Source organism: Danio aesculapii, chromosome 16 (genome assembly GCF_903798145.1).
Source record: "Danio aesculapii chromosome 16, fDanAes4.1, whole genome shotgun sequence".
Classification (NCBI taxonomy): domain Eukaryota; kingdom Metazoa; phylum Chordata; class Actinopteri; order Cypriniformes; family Danionidae; genus Danio; species Danio aesculapii.
This window is the reverse complement of record NC_079450.1, coordinates 19394628-19415777: the sequence shown is the minus strand read 5'-3', so window position 1 is coordinate 19415777 and position 21150 is coordinate 19394628. Positions and strand designations below refer to the sequence as shown.

General features: G+C 37.6%; 1 protein-coding gene across 1 annotated transcript in view; it reads left to right on the top strand.

The window, feature by feature from the left end:
* Window positions 1-6673, top strand: part of LOC130243062 (adhesion G protein-coupled receptor B1-like) — a 50812-nt gene extending 44139 nt beyond the window's left edge. Inside the window, exon 2 of the mRNA XM_056475101.1 lies at window positions 5740-6673. Coding sequence (XP_056331076.1) covers window positions 5945-6673 — 729 coding nt within the window. The 5' untranslated portion in view covers window positions 5740-5944. The remainder of the gene's footprint in view (window positions 1-5739) is intronic.
* The last annotated feature ends 14477 nt before the right edge of the window (window positions 6674-21150 follow it).

Here is a 21150-nt window from a genome sequence, read left to right as displayed (position 1 = left end):
CACTTGGCATTTCGGTGTGGAGTTTGCATTTCCTCCGGGTGCTCCGGTTTCCACCCACATTCCAAAGACATGCGGTATAGGTGAATTGGGTTAGCTGAATTGTCCGTGTATGTGTGTGAATGAGTTTGTATGGATTTTTCCCAGAGATGGGTTGCAGCTGGAAGGGCATAAACTGTGTAAAACGTGCTGGATAAGTTGGCGATTCATTCTGCTGTGGCGACCCCCAGATTAATAAAGGGACTAAGCCAAAAAGAAAATGAATGAATGAAAGTTTGAAAACACTTAAGGGTTAGCAAATAGCGAGTTAGTTTTCATTTTTGGGTAAAAAATCTCTTTAAATCCTAGATTTTTTTTAATTATTATTGTGAACAAGGCATATGTTGTTGGTTATTGATGCAAATTATACTTTAACAATTAATGAAAAAATAAACAGCTTGTGCTTGCAGGATAATGTACCCAGATGGCATACAAATATGGGCCATTTTAGGCTGTTATACAGCACTGGTTGTCTTCTTTCGGCCCAGACAAAAGGAACGTGAGCCTGTACAATGGCAAAAGGGTGCCAAAGTGTCCAATCCATATACAGTATGGGCCATTTAAGGCAAGGATTTGGCACTTATGGTACAGTGCAATCTGTATGTAAACCAAGCCTAGTTTATATTTCTGCGCGCTGTTTCTGTTGCTCTGCAACAACACTTCAGAAACGCTGGCAGTATGTTCCTCAGTGTCAAGTTTCTTCGCTGGTGTGGTGTTTTGTTTCTGAATGCTACCTTAATGTACAAGTGGCTCAAACGGCTCATTTTGAGGCTGGAATCAGCGGACGTGCAACAACTTTGATCATAAGGTAAACACAAAACAACAGTCCCCATCCGGAGCTCCTTCACGAGACTCCACACTCGTCCACACCAAGCCGACCAATTACAGAGCTTGCGCCACGTGTTGTTGCGATGTGAACTTACATTTTTTGAGAGGTGCGCGTCAGCGTCGCCGACGGCCACTGCGAGGGCTATGCATCCACGCGTAGGCTGCGCTGTAGCATACGCGTGCGCTTCATGACGCAGAAATGTAAATCAGCCTTTAATGTGGCCCCTTGTGGAAAATGTTAAATATAGCCCAAATGACAGGACAAATGTTGGTCACAGTTGGCAAAAATATGGCATAGACATTTAAGAGTAAGCTGAGTCTAAACCCAAACTGGCTCACATGTGTAGGTGCAAATGTAGGCCAGTTATTATAAATATGTGGGCCACTTTTGGCAAATATTTGGCACAGGAAGCTCAAGCTAATGTGGCTGTAAGTCTAAAGTGGCCCAGAGAAAATATGGCAAATGTGGCCCAGTTATCTTAAAACATATGTGGGCCACTTTTGCCAAATATTCAGCACAGTAACCTCTGGCTATGTGGGTTGGATGTAAGTGTCTGGTGTTTGCCAGATCTGAGCCAAAATAAAAGCAAACTGTGGTCCAGAATAGGATCAGTTCTGGTTCATTTGGTTGAATTCTGGCTGACATGTGGTATTGCTATGGCGTAATTGTGAATGAATTTTGTTATCTGGTTAAAACTTTATATACAATAAGAGCAAATAAAAGTGAACTGCAGTACAAAATATATTTACATAGTGTTTTATTGGAAACTAACTAAAATATTAATGAATGTTGTAAAAAAAACACAGCAGGTTACGTTTAGAGTATAAGTTGTTTGGCAGCTTGAAATCACTGAAAGTTAGTTTGGTTTATTTAGAACCAAAAGCTGAGATTATCTGATTGCATATCCTTAAACTTGACCTTTTTGCTGGTATGTAACATAACCTGCTTTTAGCTGTTTTCATGGATTGGTGTAATCAGGGCTGGTTTCGATTTTGTCTGTAAGGCCAAAGAAAAGGTTTAAAAATGCAGTGTTTTTTATTTACTCGCCCTTATCTCTTTCCAACTCTGTATGACTTTCCTTTATCTAAGGAACAAAACAGTGAAGAAAAAAAATGCTTCTGTCATCCATACAAAGAAAGTTAATGGAGTCCAATGTTGTTTTGGAACCGACTTTCATTGAATGAACTAAAACCAGACTCATCTATGTTTTTTGTTTTATTTTCTTACCAGACTCTAGTGTATTCTTTTCTTATCCATGATATCCATTGTAAAGCTTTTCTGTCCTCCCAGAGAAACACGGTGTGGTAAAGCGAGGGCTCAATTAACCGAATAGCAGTTTTCGGTGTGTCACTGCTGCTGATCAATAAACAAGACATGTCTGTAATGATCCGGCCACCTCGCGAAACTCACAGAACTTTTCCAGTGCATGCTGGGATAGCAAAATTTCTTGTGGCAGAAGAAAGCAGTTGACTTATCATCCCTGCATCAGTAGAGCTATATGAGCTTCAGCCTTGAGAATGTCCTGGTTAACGTCAAGGCTAAGTTAAGCCACGGATTAGATGATTACACCCTCCAGCTTCATTACGGATACCACTGGCATTAAAAGCACTGTTTATTCTGTTCAAAAAAACACCCACTCTTTCAGTAAAAGACTTTTGCTGTGAGCATCCTGAACACAGCTTATCTAGTACCAAGCAGATTTCTGCCATTGTGTTTGTGTGTGTGCGCAAGGCAATGTTTGAGGTCATGCTGTGATCAATTGGAGCTTTTTTTTTTGCACACAAAAAAAGAAACCACCTGTGCTGTCAGCCACATACTGCGTTCTGGTCTGCTTTTTACCCCAGGTTGTGCTACTTGGTCTGCAAAATGTGATGAGATAGTCTGTGATGAGAGAGGTTGAGGGCTTCAATTTGTCACAAAAAATCCAAACTCTTATTTTAAAGACCTTATCTAAGTTACAAGTTGTTCAATTCATCTTTATTTCTATAGCGCTATTACAGTGTAGATTGTGTCAAAGCAGCTTAACATAGAAGTTCTAGTCAACTGAAACAGTGTCAGTCCCGTTTTCAGAGATGAAGTTTAGTTCAAGTCAGTGTGGTTTAATTGAAAGTCCAAACGCTGAAGAGCAAATCCATCGATGCGTAGCTCCACAAGTCCAAAACCAAGGAAGCCAGTGGCGACAGTGGCAAGGAAAAAACTTCACCAATTGACAAAAGTAAAGGAAAAAACCTTAAGAGAAACCAGTCTCAGTTGGGCATGAGTTGTCATCTTTCACTGAAATTTGAATAGGAATTGATTTAGTAATTGTTATGTCCAAAAGATGAAAGTCTATAATTATAATAATCCACTTTTAATTCAGTTTGATTTTTTGGTTTGAGCTACATACAAAATGGTTATAATAAAAACACATTGCTAACATGTCAAAGCTCACTGAAAATGAAACTTTAATCAACTATAATCATAGGTTGTTTCGATGTAAAATTAACTAAAATGCATGAATGAATCATCATAAAATATAGAATAAGAAACCGATTCAGTTGTGAATTGCATGACTTAACACAAAATAGTGCAAAAATGAACAACTCGAATCCACTTACTCTTGCACATTCGATAAACTGTATTCATTTCTGTTGTTAAAAATCTTTTGGTTTCATTCTTTTAGTAAAGAATGCACACTTTCCCAGACACACACATCAATCTCACCCACACATTTTCATATTGCCATTTTCAAGTGTGTTTCAGTAAAATCTGACAGTACCCTGGTTTACATGAGCAATATCATAAGAGTAGCAGTGTGATATGGCTGTATCCCAGTGATGATATATAGCCATATCGCACTTCTACCAGTATGATATTGTGTGTATACAACACATGATGGCATAATTATGTGTTTAAAAAAAGAAAACCAAACACGAGTCTACAAACCCTTTTGTATGAGGAACTACTTTCTTCCGCCATTCCTTCTTCCAGAAACCATTGCTATTTCACCAACGTCACTTTAGAGCTAGTATTTGAATGATTCTCTAGCGTAATATCTAAAATGATGACAAAACAGGTGATTTTGCTTACATTTTAAGATTATAAGGCTGAACGGCATGAAATGCCATCAGTCTACAGAGATTTCCCAGTATTTCTATGTTGCAATCGGGAAATCACAATAATTATCCCCAAAAAAGCCAAAGCAGCACAAACACTACAAGTACTTTTGTGTTTGTGATAAGAAAAAACGCTAAACTCATGCAGGCATTTCTTCTTTCTTTCTTTTTACTCAACTAGTCTGCAGTAACAAAAACAGGAGACTCCTAAACAAACAGATGGCCAATTAAAAAGTAACTCAGGCTTATAGAGAGAGTGGCCAACACAAAATACATACATTCCTGATATTTGAGTCCCATCTCACACTCAATACGCTACAATTACTATTGTATAAATACAGCACTACAACATACAAAAGAGAGAGATCGACTTACCACTTACCGGTTTAATAATGATTTGATCGGCTGTAGTTACAAATTACGCTGTTTTAATCTTCTACGGGGTTATTATGCGGTCTCTGTTGCCATCTTGTGGATGGACAATGTCAACCATCTTTGCTCTGCTCAATGACAGGCTAATGGCTGCTGATGTGCTGTCTCTGAAATTATAAATATTTAAAATAGGCACTATCCTCATAAATAAACTGCACAGTTGCAATCTAAACAACTACATTCTCAACTAAAAAAGCCTCAAAAGTACATTATGTTGCCCAACAGCAGCATTTTTTTTCAAACTGTAGAGTGTCCTCTGCTTGTTGCTGTATGTGGGCGGGGTAATACACAAGGGTGAAGAGGCTGGATGAATGCTGTTTTATATTTGCAGAATAGCGCACAGCTATCAGCCAATCAGATTCAAGAACCAAACAGAACTGTTGTATAAATGTTATATATTAACTGGTATATAAAACATATAACAATATATATAGAAAAGAGAAAGGAAGGATCACATCACATTTGCTGAACACTTTTATTTCATATATTAAAGTAATACTGATCATTATAAATATCACACCAGCTTCCCATTTTTCTTCATCCATTTCCAGAATCCTTCAGTATTTAGTAAAACCCTTATGACTCAGTGCACTCTTTCCCTTGCCTGGGTTCGTCTCATTTCTTAGCATGCCGAATATGATGAACAAAGCTAATGTCTTTAGATAAGGATGATTAACCTAGAGTAAAATCGGCATGGTATCTTCGTGAATGGTATATGTCTCTCGGGGTGAGCCTGGTGCATGGGTGCTCATTTTGTAAAGTGACTAATGGTACATGGAAATGTTGGGATTACATCAGAATAGTCTCCAAGATGTCTGTCTACTGCTCTTGCATGTGACCTCACATATTTCTTGCCTTTAAGTGCTGTAAAACTGCACGAGACACTGAATTGTCAGAGAAAAGAATGACAATCCGGGCCGACTGAGAGATGATCCAGCCGCTTTTAGTCTAATGATTTGCTGAGGACTGAGGCTATTGATCATTTTGGCATGAAGCAAATGCACTGGAAATAATGAATGACAGCAGGTGTTCATATTTTTGTAATTGATTGCCCCATAATTGGACAAATTATTGAGCTCACTGATGAAATACAAGATTGAGGGTGACGTTTTTTGTAGAAAGTGACTGCTTCATGGGGAACAAAGAGTTCTTTTGAATGTGAAGCGCAGGTGCGGCACTTCTCGATCGATATAGCCCAGCGTGGTAATTTCTAAGTACCAAAGTCAGTCATGTCAGTGTCTACACACTTTTGAAGTTATTATGCTCACTCTTATCTGGTCAATGGATAATTGCTGTTGTTTTCCCATCTGGCTCATAGTCTTTTTTCTGTCTTCTCTAATCTTGCAGATCTCTCTGAGGGCGTCTGGCATCATGGACAGCAAACTGGATCAATGAGCCAAGGTTCCGTCTCATCCTGAGCTGACGGTTCTGCAAACATCAGAGAATATCGGCAAGTCAACAAAACGAGGCTGTCGATCCTAAATTTACAAGAAAGCTCACAAAAATAAGGCTTCGCTATCTTCAGCCTCACTCGTTTCTGCTGTTAACAGCCATGATATCAAAATTCTTAGGTAACTGTTCATCGCTGATCCTGCTGTTCCCTCTTCTTCAACTGCTGCGGATGGACATGCTCAACGCTGCCCCCTCTGGTCCGGAGACTGACAGCTGCTCCACATTAGTCCAGAGCCGCTTCTTTGGATTCTTCCTCTCGTCTTCTGCATTTCCCAGCATGCCCTGCACCTGGACCCTACAGAACCCTGATCCACGGCGCTACACCATTTTCATCAAAGTCACAAAACCAACTAGAGACTGCATTGCCCGGCAGCACCGGACCTTCCAGTTTGACTCCTTCTTAGAGACGACTCGGACCTTCCTCGGAATGGAAAGCTTTGATGAGGTGGTGAAGCTGTGCGATGCCTCTACCCATGTTGCCTTCTTGGAAGCCGGGAAACAATTCCTGCAGATCCGGAAAGGGCTGCCCAGAGTAGGCGCCGGGTCTAGAAATGGGGATGGGGAATTTAAGGTGGAGTATCTTGTGGTTGGGAAGCGTAACCCCAGCATGGCTGCCTGTCAAATGCTTTGCCAGTGGTTGGAGGACTGTCTGACCTACAGTTCTTCCACCCGACCCTGTGGCATCATGCAGACCCCATGCCAATGCTGGGACCAGCCTCCCCCAGACAAAGAAACCAATGGATGCTACCGAGATGGGGTCTTCTTGGAGAACTGCATTCCTGTTGTGAAAGAAGGAACGTCTGAAACTGACAATAGCGGTAAGACATAATTCAGCATGGTTTGATTGTTATTGAATTGAAAAAGGGGTTGTTCTACCACTGTGGGGTTAGTAGCTTGTCATAATTGGAAGCAAAGTAACAAAAGAATCAAAGCTGAAGATACACAACAAGAGTTCAGAGAGAACTGATGGAGGTTAAAAAATAGAGAAGGGAGATAAAAGGAGTTTTAGGTTTCAGCTGATGTGTCCTAGCTAGGTGACCTTGGCTTCTTGGCGCCATGTGTGATCCTGCGAGGGTTCAGATAGGGATATTGGATCGGCCCGTGGGAGAGTTGATGCGGCAGACATGCTCTGGGAGTGTCACAGGATAGTGGTGGTGCTGCTCTTGGCGATTGATTATTAGGAAAGAAATGGGGCCGGTTACTGAGTTCAGTGCTATGATGTGATCTCTTTTCCAAGACTGAATGTGGCACAGAAACCCAAGCCCTACGAGAGGCTGTAGCCACTGGGCTGGAAGATCACTCAGCCAATGCACTGTGTGACCTTTTTGTGGACTTTATGCTGTTTTTTTCTTCTTTTTATCTCTTTCCTGTTTGGTAAAAAAAACTGTTCAGAGCTCCACAGCTCAGAGTGGTTAAAACTGACTGAAAAAAACAACTAAACACTAAAAGCATTCACTGAAAAATATAAACATGTATTATGTTAAAGGAACACTGAGCATATTTATTTTTTTAAATAGGTTCATTTGACAACTTTGCTAGAGTTAAACAAAATTTTTCTACTCAGCTGATCTCTGGGTCAGACAGGATCACTTTTAGCTTTGGTTAGCATAGATCATTAAATTGGATTAGACCGTTAGCCAAAAAAAGTAAAATTACCAAAGAGTTTTAATAATTTTTCTATTTTAAAGCTTGACTTTTCTGTAGTTACATTGTTTACAAAGACAGAAGAAGAAAAGTTGCTGTTATTTAAGGATTTATGGCTAGGAATTATAGTCTTATTCCAGTGTGTAATAATCAATGAGCATTGGCTGCCATACCATGGCTGAAGCAGGAACGGTGATATTATGCAGTGCCTGTAAATACATCTATATAATTAAAAAAACATCTGCACAACCACCTACTTCCAAAGGAACATGCCTTGCAATATGGAGACATTCACGAGAGACAATTCTGAACATATTTTTTTTGTTGCAGATTAGGGCTGTACAATATATTGTTTCAGCATCGAAATTGCAACGAGATCATTTGCAATAGTTACATCGTGAATATATGCAATATTGAGTCTGGATTATAATGAATCATTTTGCAAGTTTTTTTTCAGGCTGTGACTTTGTGAAGGTTTCAAATGGGAATTTGTACTGTTTTTAACAACAGAGGCTCATTCTGAAAATGTAGTCCTAAATACGTTTCTGCAGACCACATATTATGTAGCCAGAAGTACGTATGGCTGCATTTCATTTTTTAAACGAATTCTATGGGGCGGTATGTCACCATTCCTTTTCGCGCTTACCAGCTGACAACTTACTTCAGTATGGACAGCCTTCTCGCTGTAGCCAGTTTGTCCAGTTAGCTCACCATGTGCATCGGCGGACTTGAGACGCAGAGAGGAGTTACCCATGACAATGGGTTTCGAGTTCTGTGAAAAACGGTTCCAGGAAGCAGGTAAGACAAAAACAGAATCCAAAAAATAAAGTAAACAAGTAAACAACAGGGTGAGAATGTGGTAAAATCTGAAAACGTGGTAAAAATCAGCTGAGGGCTTTTCTTTTTCTGGATTGCTTTTGAAAGTTGCTGGTTGGGTTTAAAGAAGTGGGTTGGCGGGTGAATCAATACAATTGATTGGGTTAAGGGAAGAAGGAGGGTGGGTCAGTCGATTGGTCGGTCAGTCAGTCAGTCATTCAGTCAGTCAAACAGTTAGTCAAAAGAGGCCTCTGGTGGATTTATGTGAGAACAGCAGGTGCGAATGGCACTTGCGAGAGAAATTCGTGATCTCAAAAAGCATACACAGCGGCCTCTGGTGGAAAACATACCTCCTGGGACGGATTTTGCGGTCTCTCAGATCTCCCTGCAGTCTCTTCAAAGAGTGCATTTAAAAAAGGATATTTACACTTTTAAAACTATTAAAGACCCCTCAGAGTCAAAGACTTTTATCTAATGCATGTACACGCAACGTATTGCTTATGAATGGACCATAAGACAAGCAAGGCATATGAATAGGTGGACGTGAAGTGTTATAATGAGAGAACATCTCACAAATTGATCATAAGCTTGGGAGGTGAGCCAGAAATGTCCAACTGCGCCCATCGGAGGTAGCCAGAGCAGAAAGGCAAAAGAAAGATGAGTTGACAGGCTGTGCATCATTACGATGCTACTCTCTTGAACCCTCAATGGATATCCCCAGTCCCAGTCTTAATGGCTGGCTGTTCTTTTTATGTGTAGCCTCTATTTTCCCACATCCCCCATAGGTGGAAGTACCCCACCTCTCTTTAGTTCCTAAGAGGGAAAAGGAGAGTTAAATAAAGGGACACGCGAGGGAGAGAGCGTGCGTCCCATCTTAAAATGCTAAAGGCGTGTCTATTGTGTGAATGTGACCCATTGCTCAGAGGCATCATGGGTGATGAGTAGTTTCATCTCTCGCAGCTTAGAGCAGTGACAGATTATGGGCTGGATTTGAGAGGCAGAATGGAAAAAAGGAGTCGAGTGAGAAAAAGCTGGGAGAGAATTTCAGGTGTGACACGACGACAAAGCAGACGAGAAAATACTATCCTCATGACTTGCACTTTTTCGCTGTTTGAGACCGATGTGTCTCAGAGAGCTTTGGTTAAGCTAGATGAAAGCACACACTTGTTATTTCTCAGCAAGGTGCTTTGATTTGAAAGCGGTGTCGATAATAGCTTGGCTGTGATGTTGCTAAATGAAGAAATTTAAAGTGACTGCCCTCATAGTTCACAGATCTTGGTCTTAAGTGGCAATAGCAAGATTTAACTCATCACTGTTTTGTTATAGTCATGTCTCTTTTTCAGTGAACACACACACACAGTCCTCCACACTAGTCTGCCCGTTTCATGCTGAGCCATTTCATTGTGGATAGCTGAAAATGGTTGTGCAGGCGGCACTCTGTCACTACGTGTGGGGGTGTGTGTTATGAACATGTTTGGCCACCAGGGGTACACACATTTTTAGTGTATGACTTATAAAACTGCTCCCACTGCTCTGAAAAGGATAAGCACAGTGCTTATCTCTGCTGGACGGATGGTCTGTCGGTTTCTGTATCTTTTTCTCTCTCGTGCTCTTGTTCTCCTAACGTTGCCAATGCAAGCTCGTGGCCCCGTCCACAGCTCTCCAGAGCTCATGAAATATTCATGTTTTAATTAGGCAGTTTTACTGCCTCTACGCTTGATAATAAAAAGTGCCCCAGGTTTGGTGCGCATTAGGGTGTGTATGTGTGTTTTAAGAACCTATGTTAGCCGTGAGACTGTGACTAGCCTATTGTAAACACTTTCAGGGGATAGGGGGGGGGAGGGATTTGTCAGACATCTGTCTTGCTGTAGGGGTTCATCGTTATTTCATGCACACTTTCACCAGGGATTTTTGAGGGTGTTTGTTTCAAGAGAGCATTACATTGTTGTTTAGGAGAATATATAGTTGTTTTTTTATTGTTTACTTTATGACTGAAGCTGTTTCAGCAATATCATCTCTATTTACAATGACCCAGCCTTGTGTTTGTTAGAGTAATAATACTGTCTCTCTAAATCTGCCCCAGAGAAATGCTTCATGGCAATGAATGAATTACTGATTTGGAATAATAAGAATGGTCGTTGCGAAAAAAAAATTGCTAAACAAATTAAAATGTCCACACTAAATTATGTCACTGAAAGGAATAATTCTTAACCCCCCAACCTCGTGCAAAAAAATCTGTTAATATTTGCCTACCATCATGACCCATGTATCGTTCTTATCAACTGCATGGGACAGTAGCTTTTAAAATGAAAAAGGAAATAAAGTATATCATAAAAGCAGTCTATTTAGACTAAATTCCAAATCTTCTGAAACCATTCAACAGCTACACTGTAAACCCTAACAATTTGCGACTACTCAAATGATTTGAGGAAAGTGATTCCCCCAGTTTGTTTGAGTAATGGGAAATCGACAACTTAATTAATTGAGTTGACCAAATGTGGTCTCTTCATTGAATTAACTTAAATGTTTAATTACAGTAAACTTAAATGTTTTAGTACAGATAACTTAAATGTTTAAATACAGATAACTTAAATATTTAAGTACAGAAAACCTAAATAATTAATTACAGATAACTTAAATGTTTAAGAACAGATAACCTAAATATTTAATTAAAGATAACTTAAATGTTTAAGTACAGATAACTTAAAATGGCTAATAGATTAACTTCCACATTTTTCAGCTTTTATATTCTTTCCTTACTTCCAACTTATATGAAGTTGATGATCAGCTGCACCACGTGGGTGTTTCGTAACATCTAATTTTTACGAGGTGGGTCGTTAGCCTAATGCTATATATATATATATATATATATATATATATATATATATATATATATATATATATATATATATATATATATATATATGTATATATATATATATATATATATGATATATATATTCAAATATCTAAACCCAAATAGAATATTTGAACCCAAGTATCTAAAATAGAAGTATTCAAATATCTACTTACTAATTTAACTTTCTCTTTCATCAGATGGGTTCAGGTAGTGCCTCTGTCCTGCTGCGCTTCAGCAAAATTCAGTACCACAAGCAAAATGACCACCTTGTGTCACATTGTATATATCGACCAAACAGTAGCATGGTTGTCAAGGCAGAATTTCAAGCACATCCAATCATTTTAAACAGAGACATAGAGAATCGTTCAAAGAAATTGAAATGTTAAGTTCAGAGAACTTAAAATATTAATTAAAGTTTTTTGCTGCCTAATGATTAAGTTAAACACACCTGTTTAAGTTTTGATGCCAAAACATTGTATTTTAAGAAATGTCAAGTTATATTAACTTAGTATCTTTAGTAATGACAGCAGTGGGGTTTACAGTGTAGAAGTTAATTAACAGAGGTGGGACAAAGTCATTGTTTGGCAAGTCACAAGTAAGTCTCAATTCATTGCCCTCAAGTGCCCAGTCAAGTCCCAAATCAAGAGAGGCAAGTCCTGAGTCAAGTCCCAAGTCAAAGGCCAACAAGTCTTAAGTCAAGTCCAAAGTCCTATGACTTTCGAGTCTTTTCGAGTCTTTTTAACAGAACAATAAGATGTATACAGATTATATATGGTTGTAAGATCTGTATTTATTAAACAAACCTTTTTTATAAAAGAACATTGCTCAGATACATAAAAATACTAATGTAATTTTGTGAAAAAGTGCTGAACAGTGCTGCATCTCGTCTCTACAGCATATTGCAAAAGAAAGAGTTGACCTTGTGTTGCAAAACAGGTCTGAAAATCTGAACCAACTTTCTGAAATTGTCTTCACATGAAATGATTGTTGCAAAACTAAAATATATCCTTAAACTAAAAACCATGCCTTCACCCTCGAAACATGTACTTGAATGAAGAGAGAATCAAAAACATAGTCTTCCAAACAGTTTTACTTTACTTAAATGTATCGTCTCAAAAAATATACTTTTCAGTATGTTTAACTACTTTCAAAGGTGTAACCAGAACCTTTTTAAACATGTCTTCACTTTATAAAAGAAAATCACACCCCAAAAATCAGTGTCCTGACTCTCCAAAACTCTTTGTCACAAAATATCCACAGTTTTGCAAAACGGCCCTTTTTAAAGTTTTCAAACATTTTTTTCCAACAATGTTTTCACGTGGCTGCACAGTGGTGCAGTGGGTAGCACGTTCGCCTCGCAGCACTGTCAAAACTTCAGTTTTGTCGACTTCCAAAGACTCACTGCGTGCTGGCAACTGTACATTAAAGGCTGTTATCCCTGCCATAAAATGCAGCCACTGTGAAATGTGCATCTATTAACTTAAATTGATAATTTTTTAATAACATCATTATGACACTAATGAGAGTGAACCCTTCCTTTACAGAAGATTACAGATTTTCTTTTACCCTTATTTGTAAACCTAGTGCATTTTAAAATGCGTTTCACTTATTGTTTTTGCTTTATCCATATTATGTTTTAAACAATTATGGCCTTTGGTTTTTATGTAGACTGAGAGTCCCAATGAAAGTCTGTGAAAGGGGTGCATTTTACAGCAGGGGTGCGTTTCTCAGCACAACACCTGTTGCACAACGCGTGAGCGGCGCATGAGCAGTGCCTATTTTTCGCCATGCATGTTCACAAAAAAAATAAAATAAAATAATAATATATATATATATATATAATATATATATATATATATATATTATATATATGTATATATATATATATATATATATATATATATATATATATATATATATATATATATATATATATTTCAAGGGATTATTTTTTGTGCGTGAGAAAATGGATGTGTGGCGTGAGAGCGTCAGAATACTGTCAATTGCGCACCGTCAATTCACTACCTCAAATCATGATTAGAATGAACCAGCAGGGTTTTGCAGATTATAGTGTTGAAAGGTGACTTTAGGGAAATGTACAGTCTCATTGATATAAACATGCAGCTAGTAAATTACTTAGCTGATAAGTTAGTCTTGACATTCATTCAAAACTTACCTTTCTTTGTGCAACTTGAAGTGTCGAACAAAGTTGGAAGTTGTGGCATCTCCATCTGTAATCTTCGACCCGCATATTTTACATACTGCAATTCATTTTTTGTTGACCACTTCGTAGTTTTTATAGCCAAACGAAACAATCTTCGATATCATTTCGCAAACTGGCACGTTCACGTTGTTGTCACGTTGTAGGCTGTCGAACCAAAACAATCTACGGTACTTTGACTGGATGTTGTGCCGAATGCGCGCATGCTCTCTGTCACACACACGCACACAGCCACATAAACAGAGATAGAGTGGTCCGTGTCAACATACTTTTTATCTTTGGGCTTTTTATGGGAAGTAGCAAGTCTTTACAAGGCTATAGGTGCAAGTCCAAATGAAAGTCACAAGTTATTTATGTTAAAGTCCAAGTCGAGTTGCAAGTCTTTTTGTATTTTGTCAAGTCGAGTCTATGATGATCGAATTATGATTCGAGTCTGACTCGAGTCCAAGTCACATGACTCAAGTCCACACCTCTGTTAATTAATAATTGGATGGCAATCATAAAAAATGTTGTAGTTTACAATAAAAACTACAAAAAACATGACTTTTGAAAGTGTTTTTGTCAATATAATCTATTGATTGATTTTCAATAATTTTTTATAGTGATTATTTAACTTGGGGCAGCACTGTGGGTAGCACAATCGCCTCACAGCAAGAAAGTTGCTGGTCCGAGCCCTGGCTTGGTCAGTTGGTATTTCTGTGTGGAGTTTGCATGTTCTCCCCGTGTTGCCGTGGGTTTCCTCCGGGTGCTGCGGTTTCCCCCACAGTCCAAAGACATGTGGTATAGGTGAAATAGGTAAGCTAAATTCTCTGTAGTGTATGTGTGAATGAGTGTGTATGGGTGTTTCCCAGTTATGGGTTGCAGCTGGAAAGGCATCCGCTGCATAAAACATATATGGTGGATAAGTTGGCAGTTCATTCTGCTGTGGCAACCTCTGATTAATAAATGGACTAAGCCGGAAAAGAAAATAAATGAATGAATTGTTCAACTTTTTAATAATTCTTATATTTGATAATAATTGATAAGGGTGAACGTTCTAAATAATGATCGCATAACAAAACTCCAGATAGAATCTTTTAAACTCACCAGTGAAAAGGTTAATAACAGAAGTAAAGCAGCGGTGGTATAGTTACTTTGCATTGCGAGATTAAAGACACATTTTTATTCACTCGCCTTTTTTGGATCAATAATTTTAAATCCGTTGTCATGTATAGCTGCACTGCAAAAAAGCTTTCCTTACTTAGTCATTTTGTCTTGTTTCCAGTCCAAATATCAAAAGATAATGAAGTAATGTGAATATACATATAGTATATACATAAGTTTCCACTCTTTGTTGTAGTTTTACAAAAAAGGAAGATATTGAGAAGAACCATTGGCAATAAAGTCACTAAAGTTACCCAATCTGCTTTCTGCTGTCTTAGGCTATCTGTTAAACTTTTGATTACTAATTAATTATTTTTTTTTTGATTAATTTAAATTACTCCTTCAATATGTTCAACATAAAACAGAAAGGAGCTTTGATATTCAAGGGAAGAATGTCTGAGTGCATCAATTACATCAGGTTTCCACTTTTTAAATGTGCTTGAATGTTAAAACGGCCCTCCTATGAATTGTCAGTCACTGATGTGGCCCCCCACCAATTTGAGTCTGAGACCCCTGGTCTAAGGTATTTCCACAATTATGGTATTTTGGGCAGGCTTTTGTTAATATGTTATCACTTTCACTGGAAAATGTAGACATGTTGCTCAAGCCCTGCTTAACAACCAAATAAAAAAAAGAGACTACAGGACTGGATGTGTGCAGACGCGTGGTGTTTCTTTACAAAGGTCAATCGCTAACTACCAGTGTAACTACATAATGTACACAATGTTATCATTTTGAAAATGCTGTGCCTGAAATTTATTCAAAGCTCAATGGAAAACCATTTACATGTTTAGTACACTGCTGTCACATAAACATACTCTCAGCTCTAAAACGTCCTAGAGGGCTGCTTATTAGCGAAGACATGGCTCCTGTTGAGCTTGTGTGTGGGTGCATGTGTGTGTGGCTCTGATGGAGAGCGAAAGACAACAGTGCTGTATAGAGCTCTCTAACCCATCTGTATGATTACCCCCTCTCACATCTCTAGAGTCACATCTAACCCACAGTCCATACAAAACACAATCTATAAAAGATAGAAAATCTCTCCTAACATGCTGAGATTGACCCAGTGAAAGCCAGCAGGAGAATTCAGAGGGGAGAGAGATGATGGTTTGATTAGGGGGGATTAGAGGTTATTTGCCTGATAAAGCCTCGTAGTTTTGAGAGGCACCGCAGATGGGCACTGGAATAGGAATATCTAATGCACCTTAGGCACTGGAACATACATGTGTCACCAAAGTGGTTTCCATAGGAACATTACCTCAGAGAGAGAGACACTCAGGAATGCACACTGTCAAGTCCCCAATTTGAAGGCTGGGATAATCAGAGGTACTAATGCATGATCTTTCCTTCCTTCTCACACTATGCACTATGTGTCAAATTTTATAGGCATATTTTATCATACAACATTGAAGTTTTGAAGCCCCTCTGGTACAAAACAAAGGCATGAAAGTTGAGATTGTGAAGTTTTTTGAGATACTTGAAGTCCACTTGTTCTTTTTGGAATTTTCAGTGTATTTGTCCTGCTTTATTTGTATTAAAAATGTGCATATGCAAGTCATAGTGCACCTATATTGTTGCTCTACTGTAGGTCAGCCTTATGATTGTGCAAACATTGTTGCTGTAAAAAGGTTAGTTTACTACTTTCTAGATATTAGTCAAAAGTTAATGTATAACTTGTTATAACTTCCCAGCAGGCACAGGTCGTCAACATGAAGTTATATTGACGTTGTACCCCAACGTTGTGGGGATGTTGCATTTTGTTTAGAAATGAAAATCTGTCCAACAGTTAATCTATAATCAACGTCCAACAGCTAATCTACAGCTTGACGTTGTGATGATGTTACCATTATGACATCTATCAGATGATGGTTTTTGGTTGCCATACCTGATGAGTATTGGACGTCAATATGACGTTGGTTTAAGATATTGGCTCAATGTTGGATTTTGGTCACTTTCCAACACAATCTAATATCAACATCCTTTAAAGTCATTATTGGACGTCAAAATAGCGTTGTCCTTAGGACACTGGCTAGACATTGAATTTTGGTCACATGACATCACAACCTAAATCTACCCTAATATTAATGTCTCTTGACGTTGTGTGCCTGTCAGGTTAATTTATGTTGAAGTTTTTGTCATCATCTGTGCATCATATCAATAGATTTTTTTAATAAGCTAAAATCATTGTGCAATTGCAAAATATACCTTTTTATTTTGCTCTTGTCATCCAGTGTAGCTTATTTTTAATAATTTGTCAAAAGACTTTTTTCTATTTTGAAATTGTCACCTCTTATATGCCATATATTAACTGTATAATAAAAATATTACGCATATAGTTCCTCTGGTTATAATGTGGCTTTTTATTATTATAGGCCAGTGGAATCTGCCATTTTTATGAACCCGCTGGCGCAGTATAAGACTTGTTTACTAGAGGTACCCACTGAAATTTGCAAAAGTAAACCATTCATAAGTAGCTTAATTAAGGAAACGGAATTTCTCACAGTGTCACTGGTAGAGCAAATTTGCTGTTTATCATTATTTCATCTACTAATGATTTTGCAGTCTTATTCAGTTTTTTAATGTTGATGTAAAGACAAAAGGAGGGTTTCAAGGATGTTTGTGTAATTGATTACTTGATTCATTTTGTTTTTTGAGAGAAAAGTAATGACTAGCATATATATATGTGTATATATATAATATATATATTATATATTAATATATATATATATATGTGTGTGTGTGTGTGTGTGTGTGTGTATACATGTGTGTATATATATATATATATATATATATATATATGTATAAATGTGTATATATATATATATATATATATATATATATGTGTGTATATATATGTATATATGTGTATATATATATATATATATATATATATATATATATATATATATATATATATATAATTATTTGTATTTTATTGAAATTTAATTCAATTCATAACAAGCATGTGTTTTATTTTCACATTAATCCGGTTTAGTGAATGATGATGGAATGTTATTTTCACAAAGTTGTCATTACTTGTCACGTTTAAAAGTATTCATGCAGGTAATCATGGACAAAAATAGGAAAAATCAAAAGTCAAACGGCATTCCACAATCATAGTCAAAACAGTCATAAGGTCACAAACAAGGCATCGATCCAAAAGTACAAACAAAACAAACAACAAACAAAGGCAAAAACACAGAGACAGGAAATATATGTGACAGGAAACAACAAAGACAAAACTCCAGACTAATGTCTATAGGGTGTACATATAGTCCGGATAATCAATAATAAGAGATTCCGCTGTACATGTGTGATCAGTGGAAAATGGTGACCGGTGTGGTGATACGACATGCAGGGATTTGTAGTTCATGGATGAGTTTGTAGTTCAAGAAGTGATCGCTGGTGATCATGACATTACTTGCATTAATGTTTTCTTTAATATAAAGTACCTGTTATGAACTTAATTTGATGGCGTCTTGTTTCAGATCGTGTTTAATTATAATCTTCCACATAGTATCAAGATTCCAGTTCCTTATGTGGCTTGCTTATATTCAATTCATGAATGTGCTTTCGTTCCCCATACCATTTAAAATAAGACAAACCCCTTTCATTTTCTAAATGTCATGGAGTTCCAGAGAGTTTCACACAGAGGCATTTGCTGTTTCGTGGGAGTTCGGCCCCAGTGTGGTGATCCATTTTGGCAGCCACTGAACCAACACAGAAAGGGCATGGAAGTGATGCCGAGATGGCATGTTTACGGTTACATTTGTGTGCGTGTTCACACGTGCACCCACTCCGTTTGCTCTCATGAGCAGATGTTTCTCTGCCGAAGATTGATGTGCAATGGGAAAATAAGAAAAGCCTGTTATTTTTCCACTCATCTGTGGGCCTGTGAAAAGTGGGAGGCCCATCTGATCCTTTTAGTGAAGGGTGTTTTGATTCGCTCTAGATTTTTCCCCTTTTGTTCCTCCGAGGAGAGGCATCCATCTTCGGAATTGAAACGTCGCTTCTCTGACCCGCACCTGCAACCAAAGAACATTCAACCAAACCCCTATTCATTTCTCTGTCGTACTTTTGATCTGTTTATCTACTAGCTCATCGTAACAGTGTAGGACTCTAGCTGTCCATCTGACACAGGCCGTAATCCTGTAACGCATGCACTCTGCTGATGAAAAAGAAAAACCACTGGTTTTGTCATTGTGTGACCGTTGAAAGACGACCCAGGCTCAGTGGTCATTAATTAGCTAATCAGAGACAATGCCAGTGATCTCATGAGGAAACGTACTGTAGCTACATTATGTATTGTCAGGAAAGTGGCTATTTGTATAAATTCATACAATTTAATTAGTAAGAAACAGTTTTTGAATCGAAGCATTCCTTCAAACCACACCCATAAACTCAAACGTCCATTGGAGGAAGTTGAGGATAAACAACGCAAATCAAATTGTATAACTTATTTTAAGCCAAGGTCCCATAGTTTTTACATTTATACACATTCACAGATCAACAATTATCACGTTGCTGCATTCGAAAGTTCAAGTTTGGGTGAACTCTGACCTGCAATTTCGCTTCAGGTGAATGCATTAAACGTCAATGTACACTTTACAATAAGGTTTCATTAGTTAATAATGTTTAATTATTGTATTTACTAACATGTAAACAGTACAGCATTTATCATCATACTTCAACATTTACTAATGTGTTATTAACATCCTAATTTATGCTTGGTAACATTAGTTAATGCACTGTGAGTTAACGAACTACCAATGAACAACTGTATTTTTATTAATTAACATGAACAAATGCTGTATTAAATGTATTGTTCACTGTTTGTTAATGTTAGTAAATGCAATACCTAGCATTAACTAATACAAACTTATTGTAAAGTGTTACCAAAATTTTAAGCAATCACTCTCAATTGCAATGAACTAATTGCGGGCTTTATCAAATATTTTGCTGACAGACTTAAATGATACACAGTTGCTGTTTTATGAATTGAGTATATATATACAATGAGAAGACATGGGGTGATATTCAATCATTTATTTAGAGAATATTTAGATTATTTGTATTGGCAGTGGTTGTTTATCGCCACATCAAATGCTTATTATCAGCATATTGTTTGGTTAACACTGTACAATAAGGCTCCATTTGTTAACATTTACATTGCATCACCTTGGAATTATAAAGTTCTATCTGCTGTTCTGAATGATTTTGAATATTGCGCTAGAAAGTTTTTGCATTCATATAGCAAACAGTATGGTGTTAACATTGTTTTTTTAATAAAAATTATTTAAACTAAACAACTTATAAAAAACATCCTATAATGTGAATAAGTTATCATTTATTAAGAATAGGTTAATGACTCAGTTTTTGACAACATGTCAGATAAAACCTTATAATTCTAAGGTGATGATTTGTTGAAAAAAAATTGTTACCTGCTACCCATGTAGCTCAATGAACCTTTCAAATTATCCAGAAGACCAGTATTCCACAGTTTCATATCAACTATATCTCAAAGAGAAAAGTTTCAAATTAGTACGACCCATTGGTCAGTGTATAATCCCTCCACAAGTTTACAGAAAGCGTAGGTACACAATGTTCGCTTGTTTAATTGAGAGCTGGTTTGCGTACACCATTTCGGGCTCAAGAGAGAGAAGATTATGTGAAGCGGCAAGGGTGCAAACCTAAGTTGTGTTTCCTGCCCCTGGAGTGAGGTTAATCAATGAGATGTGTAAGCACAGCTGTTCAAATATTTATTCTAAGCAGGATACCGACAGCACAAATGAACACACACACACAGAAAAGAGTGGATTATACCTGTGAGCTTCAGGCATCAGAAGCACCAATAGAGACGGACAGAGAGGGGAAAAAAGGTGTGAGATGATAGATGGCTCTTATCTTTTTTACTCCAACACTTTGAGAAATCTAGATTTTTTCCATTTGATTTCGACATTAATAAGAAAAGTCTTTTAAATAAAGAAGAGATCAGATAATGAGATTTTTTTTTCTGAGATATGCTTAAAAGTTGAAATAAGCTTTTTTTATATGGATGCCAATGACTCCGAGTATCCTCTGGGTGTCAGCACTTCCCATGTTTCTCTTTTTTCCACCGCTGACCTGCAGTCTGTGTTTTAATGCATGTAAGTGAGCAGAAAACAATGCATGGAGTGGAAAAGGGTGTAATTTAGACGTACCATAACTGACCTTGGCTCAGATATGCAATTGGCTGAGATTACAGTGAGATCTCGTATTGACGATTTCAGATCACTGTCACTTGAGCTGTTATTAGACCTTCTGGCCGCCACTGAGCGAAAGTGAAGGTCACTTTGGGCTTTTCGTAAGCCGTCCGACAAGATGATATTTACTAATGGGCGGAATGATGTATATCCAGACGCTCATCCTTTGAAAAGCAGGTGCGTGCTGCAGCTGCATTTGAAAAAAAAAAAAAAAAGGAAGGGAAGAAAGACAGAATGATGGAGAAAGGGCTGGTGGATGGAAAGAAACATCCGAGCAGAGGACGAATATGATAGTTTAAAGATGATATAGCATTTGCTGCAAAGGGTCTGGAGCTCCCACCGAACAAGAAAAGAACACTAAATTATTGAAAGCATAATAA